Raw genomic sequence first — 17,655 nt, 5'->3', positions numbered from 1 at the left:
ATGTTTATAATATAGTGAAAAAAATGTGAATCAAAGATACATGTTGATGGATGAGTTGCCAGTAGATAGCAACACACTACAAAATCATGACCCTCTGCATCTCACATACAAAAATATCTGCCACCCGCGTCCTCCTGGAACCTCCACCACCTGGCCTGTCCCTCCACATCACAGGGGATATGCGGTACATCACACGTCTAGAATTTCGATGGAGGAGAGCGTTGCTGGGTCTATAAACTATCGTGTCACTTACAGAGACGAGGATGGAGAGTTGAAGCCATTTTTGAGATGATTCGAGAAAAGACAATGGTCCCAGAGATGTGTAGGAAGCAGGTGCAACCGCTCTCTGTGATCGCTGACGGTGAGTTGGTTGGTTCTCTGACACAGAGCCTCAACAGGGCCCAGCACCCCAAGCTTGGGAGGATGCCTTTCCAAATTGCTGAAGAAAGGGTGCAAAGGGTCAAAATACACAGAGGCCAACTTCCTAAAACTTAAAAATGAACAATGTACAAAGTGCTCGTCTACGGATGGGGCAAATGGGACAAGAAGTAATCTATGTTCTCCCTGCGCTAATGTGTACACACACACACACACACACACACACACACACACACACCCTCTGCCTGGAGTTGAAGGGAGGAGGCTATGGCTGCTCACAGAGGATTGGGTGCGGAGGGAGCTTGGGGCCCCCCACGGAGGGCGCCAGGGAGTTCTCACCCTAATGCCACCTATCACTCCAAACTAGGCCTGCTCACTGTGCAACGTTCTCCACGTTCTCTCCCTTTGGATCGTCAGCATTCCAAAATAATGGGAACTTTGTGTCTGAAGCGGAGGGAGCTCAGTGGATAGAGGGGGTGAGTCTCACGTGTGCACACACGCGTGTGTGCCACCAAGCATGCTCGGCAATCTGTTTTATTTTATTGTATTTCAAATCAGATCTTTTTGCCCCTGATTGCTAAAATGACTGGTGTGGAATTCTCTGAAAGATCACCTTTTGTCAGCTCACAGCCTAAATGAGAAGGGATGAAGGGTTTGTTTGTTAAGCCCTAAAAACACAAATTCTCTTTCAGCTCTCTAATTTCCACAGAAATCCCACTGTTTCTGGTTGCAAGAAAAGAAATATGAAAGCCCCAGAAAAGCACATCTTTCTGAAACTGGGCCTCCCACAGTGGGGCTTCCTTCCTCTGCCAGGTGGAAGGCCTGGCAGGTCCACTTTTGCCTTGGGGCCTGGTTTTGCAATCCTTTAGCCCTGCAGCAGAGCCCCAGCAGCTAGTGAGGAGGCTCAGGCAGAGTAGGGCCTGTATCAGAGCAGGTGCAGCTCTATTTCAGTTTCTTAAAACCAGCCTGTGACAATGTGTCTCACATCCTCTGGATTTTTTTTCAGACCTGGACACACACACACACACACAGTGACTGGAGAAGGAGGTGAATACACAAGAGGAGGTGAATGAGTTTTTGAAGCCTTGGGTGGGGGGAATCTTGAAACCACCCAAATATATGTATTCTTCCAAACAAGGTGCATCCAGGATCTGGTATGATGGGGTGAATCAGATAATTTTGAGACAGATGTTACCACCTGATCGCCATCAGGTTTCTATACTCAATGTGCAAACAAGGAGTAGAGAGTGGAAAAACCAGGGGTAATGATTAATCATACATGGGGCATAAGACATAAGTAAGGAATATTTAAAAAAAAAAAAACCAGGAAGCTAAGTTAATAACATAACTCATACTGTTGTACCTGAGTTTTCACATCAGAGAGACCACCAAGGAGCCGACACTGATGCAATCACACGAGGGTTTATTCAACAAGCTTAAGCTTGGGCCCAAGTATACCCGACACAGCAGTGTAGGGACTTGGACCCAAAGCTTAGTTAAGGCAGGGATATTTATGGGTTCCTGTTACTAAAGCAGGGTGGGGGTCTTTGGAACTAAAGCAGGGTGAGGCTTCTTGTTATCAAAGCAGGGTGGGGGTCCTTATGATGAGGGAGCAGGAGGCTGGCTGAGGACAAAGCAAAAGCTGGCGCTTTGCACCCCCTCTTCACCCACTCCCCTCCATATGTGTAGCATTCCTCAGGCACCCCTGACTGCCATAGAATGATAAATAGTTAACTTGCAGGGATTGCAATCCTGCAGAACAGGAATCTCCCTTGCTCTATAGATGTCCTAGAGACCTAAACAGGGAGGTTACCTTATCAATAGCACAAATTTCCAGAGGCAAATAACTCTTGGTTCCTGAAGCCCTAATGTCTCCCTCCTCACCATAAACTGGAGGAGGCTGAGGTAGAAGGGAATGTAAATGATAGCAGGATCATAATACCCCACCAAGAATCTCCCAACTATCTTGATGTTAATACCTGACCTAAGGATGACATTGATCAAGCCATAAGGGCAAGGACTCCCCCCAGCATCTTGTAGGCCCTCCCTAACATGTGAGAACTCTGTTGAAATCTCCCATCCCTTCACCACCTCCCCCCAACCATGGGGTATATAACATGCCTACCCTCACAACCCAGGGCAGCAGCTCTTCCTGCCCACGGGTCCTGTCCCTGTGCTTTAATAAAGCACCATTTTGCACCAAGGACGTCTTAAGAATTCTTTCTTTAGTCGTCAGCTCCGAACCTCCTCACCCCACCGAACCTGACTTAGGTTCTGGGACTTCATCACTTAGAACTAAAGTAGGATGGGACTTCCTGGAACTAAAGGAGGGTGGGGAGGTCTCTGGAATTTAAGTAGAGTGGGGCTTACTAAAGTAGGGTGGGGGTCCTTAGAACTAAAGTAGGGTGGGGCTTCCTGGAACTAAAATAGGGTTGGGGGTCTCTGGAACTAAAGTAGGGTGGGGCTTCCTGAAACTAAAGTAAAGTAGGGGAAAGTTCAGCCCTTGGGCACAGGGGTCTGAGATGGCTGTACTTATGCTAAGGCTAAACCTGAGGTGGGATGGCCTTAATTTTTCTTGGCCTCCACAGTACAACTGTAGTACTGCTTATGCTTTCAAGACAGGTCCATGAAGCAAGCATCCAGCCTCAATCTGAACCCCAGTCTGAAATCTGAAATCAATCTGAATTTGCAAAAAATAAAGGGACTGAAGGGCGCATCTTCCGATGCATTGCACAATGATTGTGAGTCAGGTGTTTCTAAGCTGGATCTGCCAGCTACATTAGCTCTTAGATAATCAATCAGCCCTGTTTTGGCAGTTACCACAATTAGAAATCAGAGGACTGAAAACAAGGAGAATATTACAAATTATTCCAGTGAACAAATAAAAATGGGAGTGAGAAAAGGGCTCTGGAATAGATAATACAGCCTGAATTAATATCTAATTGATCGAGATACTGATATTTTATGACTTGTAGAATTACTATCTGTGGATCATTTTTATGTCCTCTTGGGGAAAAAGTCAGGTCGGGTCAGTAAAGGGTTGATTTGGACTATGGTTCCAGAAAAAAATAATTACTAATGTTTTGAGACATAAATATTTCTAGGCAATCATGATTTTTGATAGCAAAGTTGTCTTTAAACGGTTTCCAGTGCATTCTGAGCAGTACCTTTTATTGCAGCTCAATTATTCTGGAGACAACTGATGAACTTTGAAAACTTATCCTCAGAACCTGATAAAAGGTTTATACTATGTGTAGAAGATTTACAAAATGCTTTTTATTATATCAATAAAAAGTATGCTGAAAAGCATAGGCAGAGAAAAAGGGACATGTCTTACTTCCAATGGCTGCACTTAGGAAATTGAACTGAGAGGACTGTCCCACACTTAAGAGGCTACAATTGTGGTCAAAAGGAAAAGCAAAATGTTTTCATTATTAGTATGAATATGTAAGACATGAACACTCATTTAACTCTCAAGTAGAAAACTGGATCCTTCTAATAGAATAATTCCTGACTATAAATAAAAAAAAACAAGTTAACCATTTTTATTTCTCTATCATCCATTTATCATTCTATCTATGGATCTATGGATTTATCATCTACCTACCACCCTCTCTCTCTCCCTGAGAAACCTTTACCTATCTAACTCAGAAAAGGACATAAATTATCATCCAGTAATTGAGAAAAGTAAGTCAACAGCTTCTGTAATGCATGGAGAATGTGAGGATAAAAGGTGTTTTCCATATAAATAGCTCCCCAGGTGTCCAGAGAGCTCATTAAAAAGTGACACTTCCCAGGACACAAAAGAGGATCCTGGGCTCATGGTTGGAAACTTGACATAAATGTGTCACATGTCTTGTCTCCATCATGCCATTGAGGAAATCACATAGAGAAAGCCTTCCTAGGCCAGAATGTCAGAGCTGCCCCATCCCAGGGATTAGCCCTTTCACACCCCTGGTTTTGCTCACCCTGACAGCTGGTGAGGGGACCTCCTATGGAGACAGATTACAAGCTCTCTCCACTGTGAATTGTTTATAGGAACTATTATTTCCTTGCCAGCTTTCCTTTTCACTCAGTCTCTCCTGGCATATCCTAGAAAAGTAGGATCTGTTACCACAAGGCCATGTGGGCTCTTGCTAAGGGAGCCACTTGAGGACACTGAGAAAAGGAACAAGGAAAGCCCCAGGGATTGATACCAGTCATAGGGTTTCAATTTCCTGACTTTTCAGAGCTTTTAACCCACTTCTGCATTAGAGTTTACTTCCAGAGTCAAAGTGAATGACTGCTGGGCCAGGAGCCCTCTTCTACATTTTGGCCACATCACAATCCCTCCATCCCAGCCTGGAAGCAATTGATTTCTTGTCTGGGAGCATTAAATGGAGCTTTTAGTGTATTTCCAATGTTTGAGGTCTGCAAAAGCCACTCCGGCACCAGTAGCTTTATATCACACAGGCAATAGTTCCTGTGATGGACTGTTTTATTGCATTTATCTTTGAGTCTTTAAAATCAAGTTCTAAAAGCTTTATATATGCAAAATTTAATCATTTAACTTGGTCTCTCTGCTTTTGGAAAGGAAAACAAGTTAGAACTGCTGGGGCCTCCATTGATCTCTTGACCAGCAGCTAGATCCCAGCTGGATATTATGAAAGTTTTTAGCTACAGAGATGGCTGAAGCCCCAGCAGCTGAATCCTGGCAAGCTGAGTGGGAGCATGCTTGTAAATGTCTGCAGCACTTCCATTAGTGTTTATACACCAACATGCAAGTAAAATGTCCCATATCCAGCTCTCCAGAAAGAAATTGATCAATAAAAATATGTTGTTACTTATAATATTTACTTTATATAATCACAAATATGTTATATAATTGGAAGTATATCGGTTTATTATAAGTAAGGTAGATACAGTTTGTTATATATATAGATAGCTCAGAATTTTTACATCATAATTAAAACAACACATAAAATATTCTATTGTAGATCCCATGTAGCCAAAAAGCTGTTGTTGAGTCTTTACCAAATTTTCCATCTGAATGCAACCTATGGCTGTGATCCAACCATAATTTGACAAATGGTGCTGCATCCTAATTCACACTTCCTCCAATGAATTTATTTTCATTACATCTGATATGGGATCTACTGTGAATCTATTTCTTTTTTTTATTTTTTATTTTTTTAATTTATTTGACAGACAGAGAACACATGTAGGCAGAGAGGCAGGCAGAGAGAGAGGGGGAAGCAGGCTTCCTGCTGAGCAGAGAGCCTGATGAGGACTCCATCCCAGGACCCTGGGATCATGACCCAAGCTGAAGGCAGAGGTTTTAACCCTCTGAGCCACCCAGGCATCCCTGTGAAACTATTTCTAATGCTCGTACAATGTTAATGACCTGAAACTTCTTCGGACTTTGGTACTACGTGTATGAGAACTTCATTGCTTATTGACATGAGTGACTTCTTCGCTGTTTTAAAATATACCTGGGACTTGTTTTCATCAAGTAGGGTAAGACATGTAGACACAGAAAGGACTGTCATGAAGAAAGAAGTTAATACTTGCAGATCCCTAGAAATAGGAAGCATGGAACACCACACAGAGCCACACAGGGAAGGACCAGGCTCATTCAGGAGACAAGGAAGAAGAGAAAGTATAGGCAAAAGCCTTACATGTGGTTTACATAGGAAAGAATGGGCAAGGCAAGATAAGAAGGCTTAGAATTGGCTAGTTTGAAGAATTCCAGCAGACTCTGGGGTGTAGAGACTGTCCTGCTACAGTTTCCTGGTATATTTTTCCCTTGATCCCCTCTGCCTCCTGACCCTGGGCTTCCCCACATGGCATGTTGTGCCCTGTCCTCTTGAGATCCATGAGGCTAACAATATCTTTGCAATGGCCTCGTTATACCTAAATAATAATGGAGGTTACATTTGAAGACACTAATTGTAATGGACTAAAGAACCACTTAAGTACTGGCACAGGGCCATCACTGTGAAAGGTCCTACAAATGCTAGTATGACAAATTTTTAACTCATGTTTTAACTCATGTTACCAGTTGTGCAGGTAATTCCCAGAGGTCAAGACAAGGATTGTCAGTAATGAGCATCCACTTGGACACTGCATTCTCTCAAGGGAAGCCTGGTGCTGCTTGGGCCCCTGGACTTTATTGTACACCAAAGGGTACCTCAATAAACCTGGTGGGCGGGGGGTGTCATCACCACTGAAGAACATGTTCACAGGGTTGTAAATGAACAAAAGCCATATTTCAGAATCTCTGTTACTGAGTCAATAATAACTTCATCTAATAATAAACCTCACCTCTGAGCAGACTTTTAGGTTTCCTTCATGGCATTTGATTAAGCATGAGAAAAGAAAAGGTGCCATTATGGTCTTTGTGTGCTATGTGAGGTAACAGAGGCTTGAGGACAATGTATGCACATGACCAGCATATAAGAAATGGGGCACTGAAATTTGGTGCCTTGATTCCAAACTCCATCCACTTTCTCTCACATCTCTAATGCCTGGAAGGGGTTGTAAATTTCTACTATGAGTTTGACATCAACTATAACTTTAGTCCATGCTGTAGAGCCTCCTGTGGGGAGTGCTTGCCAGGCCCAAGACTTCAGGCCCAATCCTTGCTCAGCACGTAAGTACTTTTAGCATCCAGTGGGTATTTCCTCCACTGATGCTTCACTGTTTCCCCTTCCCTCACTCCCAAAATCTTTTGATTACAGGCAGTTTCAGAGTTAATTTTCCTACAGTCTCAAAAGTTGCAGTTCTGGAGCAGGGCTCCTTCCTGTGGCAGTCAGGCCCTGGGGCAGCCAAACCCCACACCCAACTTGGGTAGGACTCTGAGAAAGGGGGAGCCTTCAAGTAGAGTTGGGAAAAATTCATCCCAAATTTCTCCAGTTGGGAATCTAACATTTCACCTCAGATGATGTTGCCAAATGTGGAAATGGCATTCCATTTTGGAAAATCTGTCTTCCTCACCTGTGCCAGGCATGGTTTCTGTGTGATAACCAAAGGACCCTACACTGTAAAGGTAGGGAAGCAGGGGCTGAGCATTAAAGTGGGCACCTGGCTTCCTTCCAAAGAGAAGGAAAGAATAGGCTATATATTGCCAAGGTGGAGGAAGATGGGAGAGGAAAGCATCACTTAGGTTCTTGTCGAATTGACCAGTTAAAATAGACTCTTGCTGTCTCATGTGGACCTTTGGAAGGAAACAAACCTAGGTTGTCATTTTGAGTAAATACAAATATAAAATGAGACAAATTATGGTTTGAATTTTCCAATTCAGTCATGTATGTGTATGACATATGTTGCATTTGAATGGACTTTGTTTGCCCTGTCAGTGTCAATATTTTCTTCCACAAAACAAAATCTAAGACTGTTAGATTGATAAATGTCACTTACTCACTCCAGAAAATCCTAGAAATCCATAACCTCCAGATTATCATTTCCGTATCATCAACAAGGAGGCTCTAAGGATCAAGAGAGCTACCTTGTAGGCTCCATGGGTGAATGCAGCACTCAGAGCCTAGGAAAAAAAATTCTGAGGACAGAAGAAGACACTCAGCTCATCAGACAAGGGGATAGAGGAAGGGCCTAAGGTTTCAAGATCAGAAGACTCTGTAAAGTACCATTAGAAGACTCAGTAAAGCATCATCACCTGAGCCCAGCCATGACTGGCTGATCATCCCTTCACCGATATTTGTGCTCCTCTGAGTGGGGAAGAGGCAAAATATGTTGTTGCTGCTAGCATAAGCACCATATGGGGGTCTCCCTACAAGACTGCAGTAAAGCTTCCTTCTGTTCTCTTGTCTTCTCCAACTACCTGTGTGACAGGACAGCTACTTTATTTCATGACTTTAACAATTTCACTAACAAGAGATGGTGAGAGGCAGAGAAGTGAAGTCAGGTCTCCAGAGATTGGCCTAGAAATGCATTCACACTGAAGGGCAGCTTCAAGAGCTAGGGCGGCTCTGGTAACATGTTCTAGTAGAGTGGAAGTAGGGAGGGCACAGTCTTCAGTGCAGGGCAAGGCCAGCAGAGATGGGAGCAGAGCCTAGAGCTCAGGTGGTCTTTGATGCTCCCTTTATGGCCTCGAGGACATCTGTTGGAGCTAAAAGGGTTTGGAATTCTCAGCCCCAGACTCTCCCCCTGCAGGTCTTCACACTCACAGGAATAGGAATCCTGGCTATGAGCAAGCCTTGCAAGGGCAGCAACCACGCTATCCTCATCACCCATGTTCAGCCCTGGCAAAGTCAGGTGAATATGCTCCTGGACTGGAATCTGGTTCAGGTGTGAAAAGGATCCCTTTGTAACTGGCTCAGGCCTCTTGGGCCCCAGACAAAGCAGGTGTCTGCCCAGCCTCTAAACAAGGGTAGGCTTCTGAAGACAGTGAAGGGTCTTCCTGCTCTGATTGTGTCTAATCCAGGTACTGAGAAACCATGCTCTTCACCTCTGTTTTCAAGTGGGCTATCTGCTGGGAACTCTTCTAGGGCCTGAATGTTGACCTTCCTCTTTCAATGTTTCCAGGGCACCAGTGTATGTGCCCAAGCCAGTGAACCATTATGCAAGGAAAAACAGAGCATCTTTTTCATCTCTGGAACTCTAGGGCTGTGCTAATTAGCATGGTAGCCACCAGCCAGATGAGCCCGCTTCTATGTCATCGAGCCCTCTTTCAGGTGTCCATCAACTCTAGGTGCCAGTGGCCACCATGTTGGATGGTGCAGAGAGAATACCTCCACCCTCCTGGACAGTGTCCTGGGCAGATGTTTTGAGTCCAGCTCAACTTTCAGAAAGGGAGAGTAGCAACCTCCATATGATTTATTTCCTCTTTCGGTCTCTCTCTCTCTCTTTTTTTGTTAAGACTTTATTTATTTGACAAAGAGAAACACAGCAAGAGAGGAAATGGGAGAAGGAGAAGCAGGCCTCCCACTGAGCAGGCAGCCCAATGCGGGGCTCGAATCCAGGACCCTGGGATTATGACCTGAGCCAAAGGCAGACGCCCAACAACTCAGCCACCCAGGCACCACTTTTGGTCTCTTTTTAATTCTCTCTTTTAGTCATAAGCTTCTTTTTTTTTTTTTTTTTTTACAAGTAAGTACCAAGGATCTTTATTCTCAGACCTAATTGTTCAACCTGTGACTGCAGATAACATGTCACTATTTCAAGAACACCGTCATTCTTTCCAAATCTTCAGCCATAAGGTTATACCTTATTCTCATCATAACAAGATAAATGAATGAGATTGAAAGAGGATTAAGGAGATACACTGAAGATAAAAGCAAAGGGGAACAAACATTTTACAACTTTATCATCCCAGTTACCCTAAAGATTAAGTTTCAGATTTACAAGAGTAATGACAGAACCGCATGATTTCAGTGAAAACCAACACAAGTTAGATCTTTAAAAAAAGGGGTGGGAGTGGGAGAATCAGTTCAGAAATACTAAGTCAGGCAAGCATGCAAACTTCAGAGTATAAAAAATGCAAGGCCTGGTTGTCCAAACAAATATATCCCTCAGAAGAAGGTGGTTTTAAAGATGCTTAACAGAAACAAATGAATTAAAAGCTGAAAGGGACACTTCTCTGAATTAGCAGACCAATTCCCTCATTTTTTAAGTGAGGAAAGAGGGTAGACAGTAATTAGAGAGGCTCACATGGCTAGATAAAGGATGTACATAGATTTAATTCCCGGTGCTATTTACTACATACATCTAAAATACGATAAATATCCAGAACCCATTAAGCCCACCAATTAAAATGACAAATACATGGGGAGGAGGTGAATTAATACAGCACAGCAGCACTTCTCACATCATATTTAGAGATTAAAAGGAAAAAAATAATCTCTCAAAGATTTTAATGCTCAGTTTTGATAGACTCCATCCAATTCTTTAATGTAGAGCAAATGTACGAGCTTAAAAAAAACGTGCATTCTTCAGCTTTCTCCTATACTTTTTCGGCCTATCTTTCAAAACTAAGCACTGAGTATTTTTAACCTAAGTAATGTGATGTTATATGTACACTTTAATTGCACGTTTTAGGAATAAAATCCATGATATTTTGGTAACTCAGTGTATTTATATAATGAAAAGCTTTCTATCAAAATACACTTTTCACTGGGAAAAATAAATAAAACAGATGAATGGATCTACACAAAGTAAAAATTAACTTTGGTAGATTTCAGTGTAGGACAGTCCGTAACAAGCCTATTTGCCCTTTTTCCCCCAGAGCTGCTCATCTTCCAACTTAAGATTTTAAAAATATTTTTAATTGAGATTATGTTGACATGTTCTCATTCCACATCATCTTCAGCCAAGCTCTGAGCACTTACAATTCTCTGACTAATTGTTGGAAGCTTGGTCAGAAGCATCTGGAACACTGGTGGTGGGAGAGTCTGCTGTAACACTTGCAGCAACTGCTGTGGCTGTCCACACACAGCAATTGCATTTGTCAGATGGTCTACACCTTTCTCATATTCCCCTTGGGCTAGCAACTCTTCCCCAAGTTGTATTTCTTCAAGGAAGAATTTCTGAACAGCTTCAGCATCTTTAAGGTCAGGTAACTTGCAAAGTCCGGCTCTCTCCTTGGCAAGCTTTTGTTTCTTTCTTCGTTCTCGAAGCCTGTTCTTGAAGTTGGGGTCACTCCGCCTCTTGCGGTCGAAGTAGATGCAGTACCCGATGAAGAGAGCCCCGCAGACGCCGGCGGCGATGGCGCTGTTCCGGCCCACCATCTTCCCACGGCCCAGAGGCAGGAGCGAGCGCGGCGGCGGCGGGGCCAGCGAAGAAGCTGTTGGCGGGGAAGCCGCGGACCACGCCGCTGCGACCGGACGCTCGCCCCGAGAGACGCGGAAAGAAAGCAGTCATAAGCTTCTTTTATAGCTCCTCCCCATTCCTTCCTTCATGACTCTCACCCTGAAGGACCTGGTCTCATCCAGACAGCTAAGGTCATTGGATCTTCAGCGTTCATAAAATCTCCCTACAGCCCCTCTCACACACTTTCCTAGCACTGCCCTGATTTCTGAATGCCAAGCTACATTCTTATGTGTTGAGTAACCCTGAATGCCAAAGTAACAGGGCTGGGAGTCAGAAGAGCTGGGCCCACCATGCTGGAGTGGCCACAGGAGTGCTGACTCTTCCCTGAGCACTCCCTACACAGGAAATTTCCTGCATTGGATGGTTCTGGACATGCATGATTGTTTTCTTCCTTTCAGCTCTCAATTCTTTCCAGCAGGAGTCTGCTTCAAGAAATTCTCTTGTCATGGACTCTAGAGAAAGGATTGAATAAGTAAAAGAGCATGAAAAAGTAGAGGAAATGGGCATGTGGAACAGGTGCACAGAGGAAGCAGAGAAGGCAAGTAAATTCACATATACTTTGTTGCTTTCCTATGTTTTTATTACCACTGCATAAGAATTTTTTCTTAATTGAAAGGCACAGGCACAGTTTGGTGGTTGTACTAGAAAGAAAAATTCTTACTAGGGCAAAAGAGAAGCACTCCAGGAAGCTATTCGCTGTTGAAATGCAGCTTTCACGACAGGACTTTCTTGAGTGGAGGGTTGGGCAGAAAGAAAGGGTCATCTTTCTACTCCTGTTCCATGAAATCTGAGACAATGAGCTCCTCTCTTGGCCCAGGTCTGTGGGACTCAGACTGTTCATCCCTGGAGATGAAGAATCTTCCCCTTTCCTTTTCATTATTTCCCTGTCCAGGCAACCTGACCCTAAAAGCTGCCCTGCTCATCACCCAGGTGAAATGACTGTGTGTGTTGACACATCACACCCTCAGCACAGAGTAGCAAACAGGCCTCAGTACCTTGTGACCACTGGGCATTCTGGGGCTCAAGGTCATTTTCCCATGGCCTGAGAGGCACCTACACACCCACCCTGCTGAACCCCTCTTCTATCTATTTATGTGACCCCTATAGATTCCTGCTTGTGCTACAGATTCTGTCACTGCCCATTTGAGTGCCCAGCCTGGGCCTCAGAGGAGCTGGAGCTTGCCCAATGTAGGTGGGTTCTTCTTTTGTTTTTGTTTTTGTTTTTGTTTTTGCAGGGGGCTTTAATCAGCCATGAGGCAACAACAGAGCTGCCTCTCAGCTCCTCCATGAACACTCCTATCTCCCAAGTCAGCTAATGTAGTGCCAGTTATTTCCTTCCTGAATTGTGTGGACTTGGAATGCGTTTTGGTGAATCTTCTTTATATTTAATGTTGGAAATCCTATATTTTTAATTTAAAATCAATTAATTAACATACACTATATATATTAAGCAATATTTCCTACCAATGATTTTTAAAATATGTTAACCTTAAATAGAAAGCATCCCAAACCAAGAAAGCTCTTGAATTATTATGAGGCAATTATCCTAGTAACTGTCACTGAGGTCATTCTCTCTCCCATAGACTTTTAGTCATGCAAAGTCATCATAGATTTCCCGTTAACCATCTGTCCTTACATTCTTTCAGGGAATTTCTTGTCCTAAGTTTGGTCATCCGTCTTCAAGGGATCATGAGAATAATACTGCCTAAGTTCTTGCATGATGACTTGAATGCCAAGACTTTTATTCTGTATAAATCAGGCTTTCTAGCTAGAAAATCCATGGCTCACTGTTTCTTCTGTTCAGTGTCTTTCAACACATTACTCCATTTTCTTGTGATACAAAATATGTCTCTCAGAAATGTGGATGACATTCTCATTTCCCTTCCTTTATATGTCATTTGCTCTTTTTTTCCTAGATGCCCAAGGATTTCCCTTTACCTTGTTTTAATTAAATTTTACATTAAATTTAATTTTAATTTGATTTTCTCTCAATGATTTTATGAGACTACTTCTTGCCATTTGTCATTCTGAATCAGTATTTAGGGTGCTCTGTTGATATAGTTTGAAAGCACTACTGTGTTTCTGGGAAACTTCCTGTATTTTTATTTTAACACTTTTTGTCTTTCCTTTGTTTTTCTCACAGGTACTCCAATTATTCATTTTCTCTCTTTAGCCTCACATTTTGACATTTTCTCTCAAATCTTGTACTATCTTGCTTAGTTTCTTTTTTAGGATTTTCCTCTTCTTGCTTTCCATTCTCATATAACATTGTCTGCTGCCTTGTGCTTACTACTTTACATTTCATTTATGAAGTGATGTTTCAATACGCTGCTGCTTCTTCCCTAAGACCTGTTCTTTCATCACTGAGTTTTTCTAACTCTAATTTATGGTGTCATTCAATATCCTGTATAATTTCCTTAATGCCTTTCTCTTCATTTTTGAAAAAAGTACACTAAAATAGATGAAGTCTGTCAAGAAACGATGCTTTCATTTTCTGCAGTGGCGCTATTCTAAAGTTACTTCCCTTTCCTCTTATAACCCCACTGCCTGGTATTTGAAAGCACTATTTTCTGTCATTAAACTTGTTTTCTTGGATTTGTGGAAAGCAGTGTGACTTAAAGAGATCTGCTTGCCTCACAGAGCTCTTTTCTCTCCTACTGTTGCTGTGAAGTGCTCAAACCCATGGAAGCTTGCTTTTGGAGTTTTTCCAGCTGTGTCCCCCTATCCCTCATTCATAGGGCTCTGCTCTTTTGCTACTTCTACTGCAACTGTCCTTCTCTATTTTGGTTCTGTTCTTTAATGTAGTGAGTAGCCTGTACAACTTGGAAGGGACAACTGCCTTCATTTTCCCCAAATCTACAGCACTCCTTTACATGGTTATCTATTTTCAGATTCATTTAACTTTAAGGTGATTTTTAATTATATACATGTTTTTTAATTATTTCATTTTAGAATTTCTTCTAGGTTTATTTTTATTAAGTACTTTATTCTTATACTTATTGATTTTTAGTTTTTCATTTATTTTAGTCATGGATTTTCTTTTATTTTTTTTTTAAACTTATTTTGAGTCTTTTGATTTTAGAGTCGTCAATGTTAGGAGTAGGAGTGAGGTGAAACATAACCCAGAGCCTTTACTGTGGTTTCTATGGACAAAACAAGGCAGAGCAGGGGAAACAGTCTAGAATTGGCCAGTTTGAAAAATGTCAACCGGCTCTAGGATATAAGGGTAGTTTTTATTTTTTTATTTATTTTTATTTATTTCATTTATTTTATTTTAAAAAGTAGAATAGATTAACTTATAGGGCAAATGCAATCTTCTCTGCTAGGTTTTTGAAAAAAAAAAAAAAAGATAAAAGATCTCAGCTCAATGAAGCTTATGGTATTAGGCATACTTCTCTGTCACCCTGCATTAGAAGGTAGATGCTCCATGATATGGGGAAAGAAGGCCTCCAGACATCCTATCTTGCCAAACTGAGCATTAGACAATTTGCATTACAGGCCAGGGCAAGGATAGGTGGGGTTCTAGTATTTTCAGTGCACCATACTCAGGGAGAGCCTCTTCCAGAGTAAGGCCTGGATGGTAGAGAGTCCAATCTTGGCCACACTTGCCAGGAATGTCCCCTTGACAACAATCAGCTGAGTCCAGGATGAAAGACTGGCATCCTTCCTCTTGCAAGAGGATGCTGTAACCCTCAAACTGGGAGACAGAGAGCCCTGTGTCCTTGGCTCCAGCCATCTGGAGTGGAATTTGTTTCATGCTGAGCTGGGGATGGTGAATTTATAATAATTTATAAATAATTTATTTAAAAATTAACAGACACAAGGAAATAATTAAAGGTATATAAAATGTTTGGCGTTTATGAAGTCTGCAATCTTTGTCCATTTCTGCTTTATCTTATATTCTGGTTACTTCATGAGCTTTGTTTCCTTTCATGGTTGGTTCTGTTTGACCATATTCTGGTTTTTATTCTTGGCAAAACAAATTACAGTGATTTCCTTATACCAGGAATGAATGTACTCTCCTTTAGAGCAATTCAGCATTGTGTCAGCCAGGAGGCTGGAGCCCTATCATTCACAGACCACCTCAAACCACATTCATATTTTGATGTTGATTGACAGATGCCTAGCTCATCAAACTGCAAGGGCTCATCTACCCATTCCTTTGCTTTCTCCTTTCCACTCCTTCCATGCATGCTCCTGGGCTTGAGGAGACCAGTGTGTCTTATCTTGTTAGGCTCTTTGGGATCCTAGTGTAATGTGGGGAACATTTCCTATAAAATTCTTGATATGGTTGATTTTATGTATTGACCTATTTGGTTCACAGTGTCCAGATATTTGGTCCAACGTTATTCTAGATATTTCTATGAAAGAGTTTATTTTGGATATGATTAATACTTAAATCAGTGGACTTTGAGTAAAGCATAGGTCTTTCTGTAATGCAAGTGGCCCTCACCTCATCAGTCAAAGGCCTAACTACAACAAAAACAAACTGTCCCAGAGGAAGAAGGTTATTATACCAGCCGACCACTCCAAACTTGAACTGTAATATTCTCTCTTCATAGGTTTCCAGCCTAACAACCATTGAACTTTGTGTTAAAATACCTCTGGGATTTTTAACTTATAGAAGGGACTGTATGATGATACAAAGATGCAAATGACATTGAGGAATTTTTGTTACTTGCATTTCCCAGGAAGAAGAGGAGGCATGCCACTTCACACAGTTTGAAGTCAGGAGACAGAAGTAGGAGTGAGGTGAAGCATAACCCAGAGCCTTTACTGTGGTTTCTATGGACAAAACAAGGCAAAGCAGGGGAAACAGTCTAGGATTGGCCAGTTTGAGAGAACTCATTGGCCAGAATGAGAGAACTATTGGTTTCAGTGGATGAGAGTGAGATAAAGAAGGTGTTAAGGTAAGGCCTTGGGATTGGTTGGTTTGCATATGAAAGGTATGTTACCAGTTGATTATTATCTTCATGAATAGAACAGCTCTCCTTGCCAACCTCTAGTAAGATGTCTGGTCACCATAAAATACAGAAAATTAAAAATATGATTAATATAGTCTTGAATTGCAATATCAGCTCTTCCAGGGTCTGAGCCTGCCAGCCCACCCTACAGTTTTTGCATTTGTACTCTCCATAACCATGAGCCAATTCCTTAAAATAAATTTCCTTCTCCCCCCACTCAATGTATAGAATATTGACATAGATACATATCTCATATATTTATGTATAGATATCCAATTTGTTCTCTGAAGAACCCAGATAATAAGCTTCCTTCCTGCAGCCTCTGCAGATATCTCCTGAAGCCCAGTTTTGAACTCCAAGAATATCCTTGCAGCATAAAGAGCTTTGGGAATCAGATATTCTGATTATACTCCAGTTTCAGGCTTTCTCTCAGAATTTGGCCTTTCAGATCCCTGCTATTTTTCTACCTCTTCAATACCTTTATGAAGATTTTTTAAGACTTTATTTTATTTTTTCTTTTTTTGCCTTTTAAAAAAAGATTTTATTTATTTATTTAATAGACGGAGATCACAAGAAGGCAGAAAGGCAAGCAGAGAGAGAGGGGGAATCAGGCTCCCTGCTAAGCAGAAAGCATGATGTGATGCTCTATCCCAGGACCCTGAGATCATGGCCTGAGCTGAAGGCAGAGGCTTAACCCACTGAGCCATCCAGGTGCCCCTTTTTTGTGCCTTTTTATTGAAATTCTAGTTAGTTAACATATAGTGCAATATTAGTTTTAGGTATACAATACAGAGATTCAGTACTTCAATATAACACCCTGTGCTCATCACAAGTGCCCTCTTTAATCCCTATTAGCCATTTAACCCCTGACCCCTGAATACACCTATAACCAGCAAGGACATTGAAGCAGTAATCAAAAATCTCCAAACTATAGCCCAGGGCCGGATGGCTTCCTGCGGGAATTCTCCCAAACATTTAAATAAGAAATAATATGTATTCTTCTGAAGCTGTTGCAAAAAAATAGAAATGGGAAGAAAACTTCCAAACTCTTCCTATGGCCAGCATTACCTTTTAAAAAAATATTTTATTTATTCATTTGAGAGAAAGAGAATGAGAGAGAGACTGAGCACGAGAGGGAGCAGAGTCAGGGAGAAACTTCCTCCTGCGCAGGGAGCCTGATGCACAACTTGATCCTGGGACTCCAGGATCATGACCTGAGCTGAAGACAGATTCTTAACTGACAGAGCCAACCAGGCTCCCTTGTAGCCAACATTACCTTGATCCCAAAACCAGACAAAGACCCCACCAAAAAGGAAAATTACACACCAATATCTCTGATGAATATGGATGCAAAAATTCTCACCAAAATACTAGCCAATAGGATCCAACACTACCTTAAATGGATTATTCACCATGACCAAAAGGGATTTATTCCTTGGCTGCAAGGGTGGTTTAACATTCATAGATCAATCAATGTGTTACATTACATAAATTTTTAAAAAAGGAC

At 41.9% G+C, this 17,655-nt stretch overlaps 1 protein-coding gene and 1 long non-coding RNA gene across 2 annotated transcripts; one reads left to right on the top strand and one right to left on the bottom strand.

Moving 5' to 3' along the window:
• Positions 1-241: 241 nt before the first annotated feature.
• LOC309843870 lies at positions 242-15,979 on the top strand. Its single transcript, XR_014300387.1, has 4 exons — positions 242-361; positions 746-854; positions 11,603-11,722; positions 15,876-15,979. It is a non-coding gene; the product is annotated as an uncharacterized lncRNA (long non-coding RNA).
• On the bottom strand, positions 10,213-11,223 carry LOC309844079 (mitochondrial import receptor subunit TOM20 homolog). The gene has a single exon (XM_082690252.1). The coding sequence runs from the start codon at positions 11,100-11,102 to the stop codon at positions 10,665-10,667; it is 438 nt and encodes a 145-aa protein (XP_082546378.1). The 5' UTR covers positions 11,103-11,223; the 3' UTR covers positions 10,213-10,664.
• Positions 15,980-17,655: the final 1,676 nt, after the last annotated feature.

The sequence above is a fragment of the Mustela nivalis genome, assembly GCF_964662115.1.
Source record: "Mustela nivalis genome assembly, chromosome: 11".
NCBI lineage: Eukaryota > Metazoa > Chordata > Mammalia > Carnivora > Mustelidae > Mustela > Mustela nivalis.
Note: the sequence above shows the minus strand (reverse complement) of the source record. Positions and strands in the feature narration are given on the sequence as shown.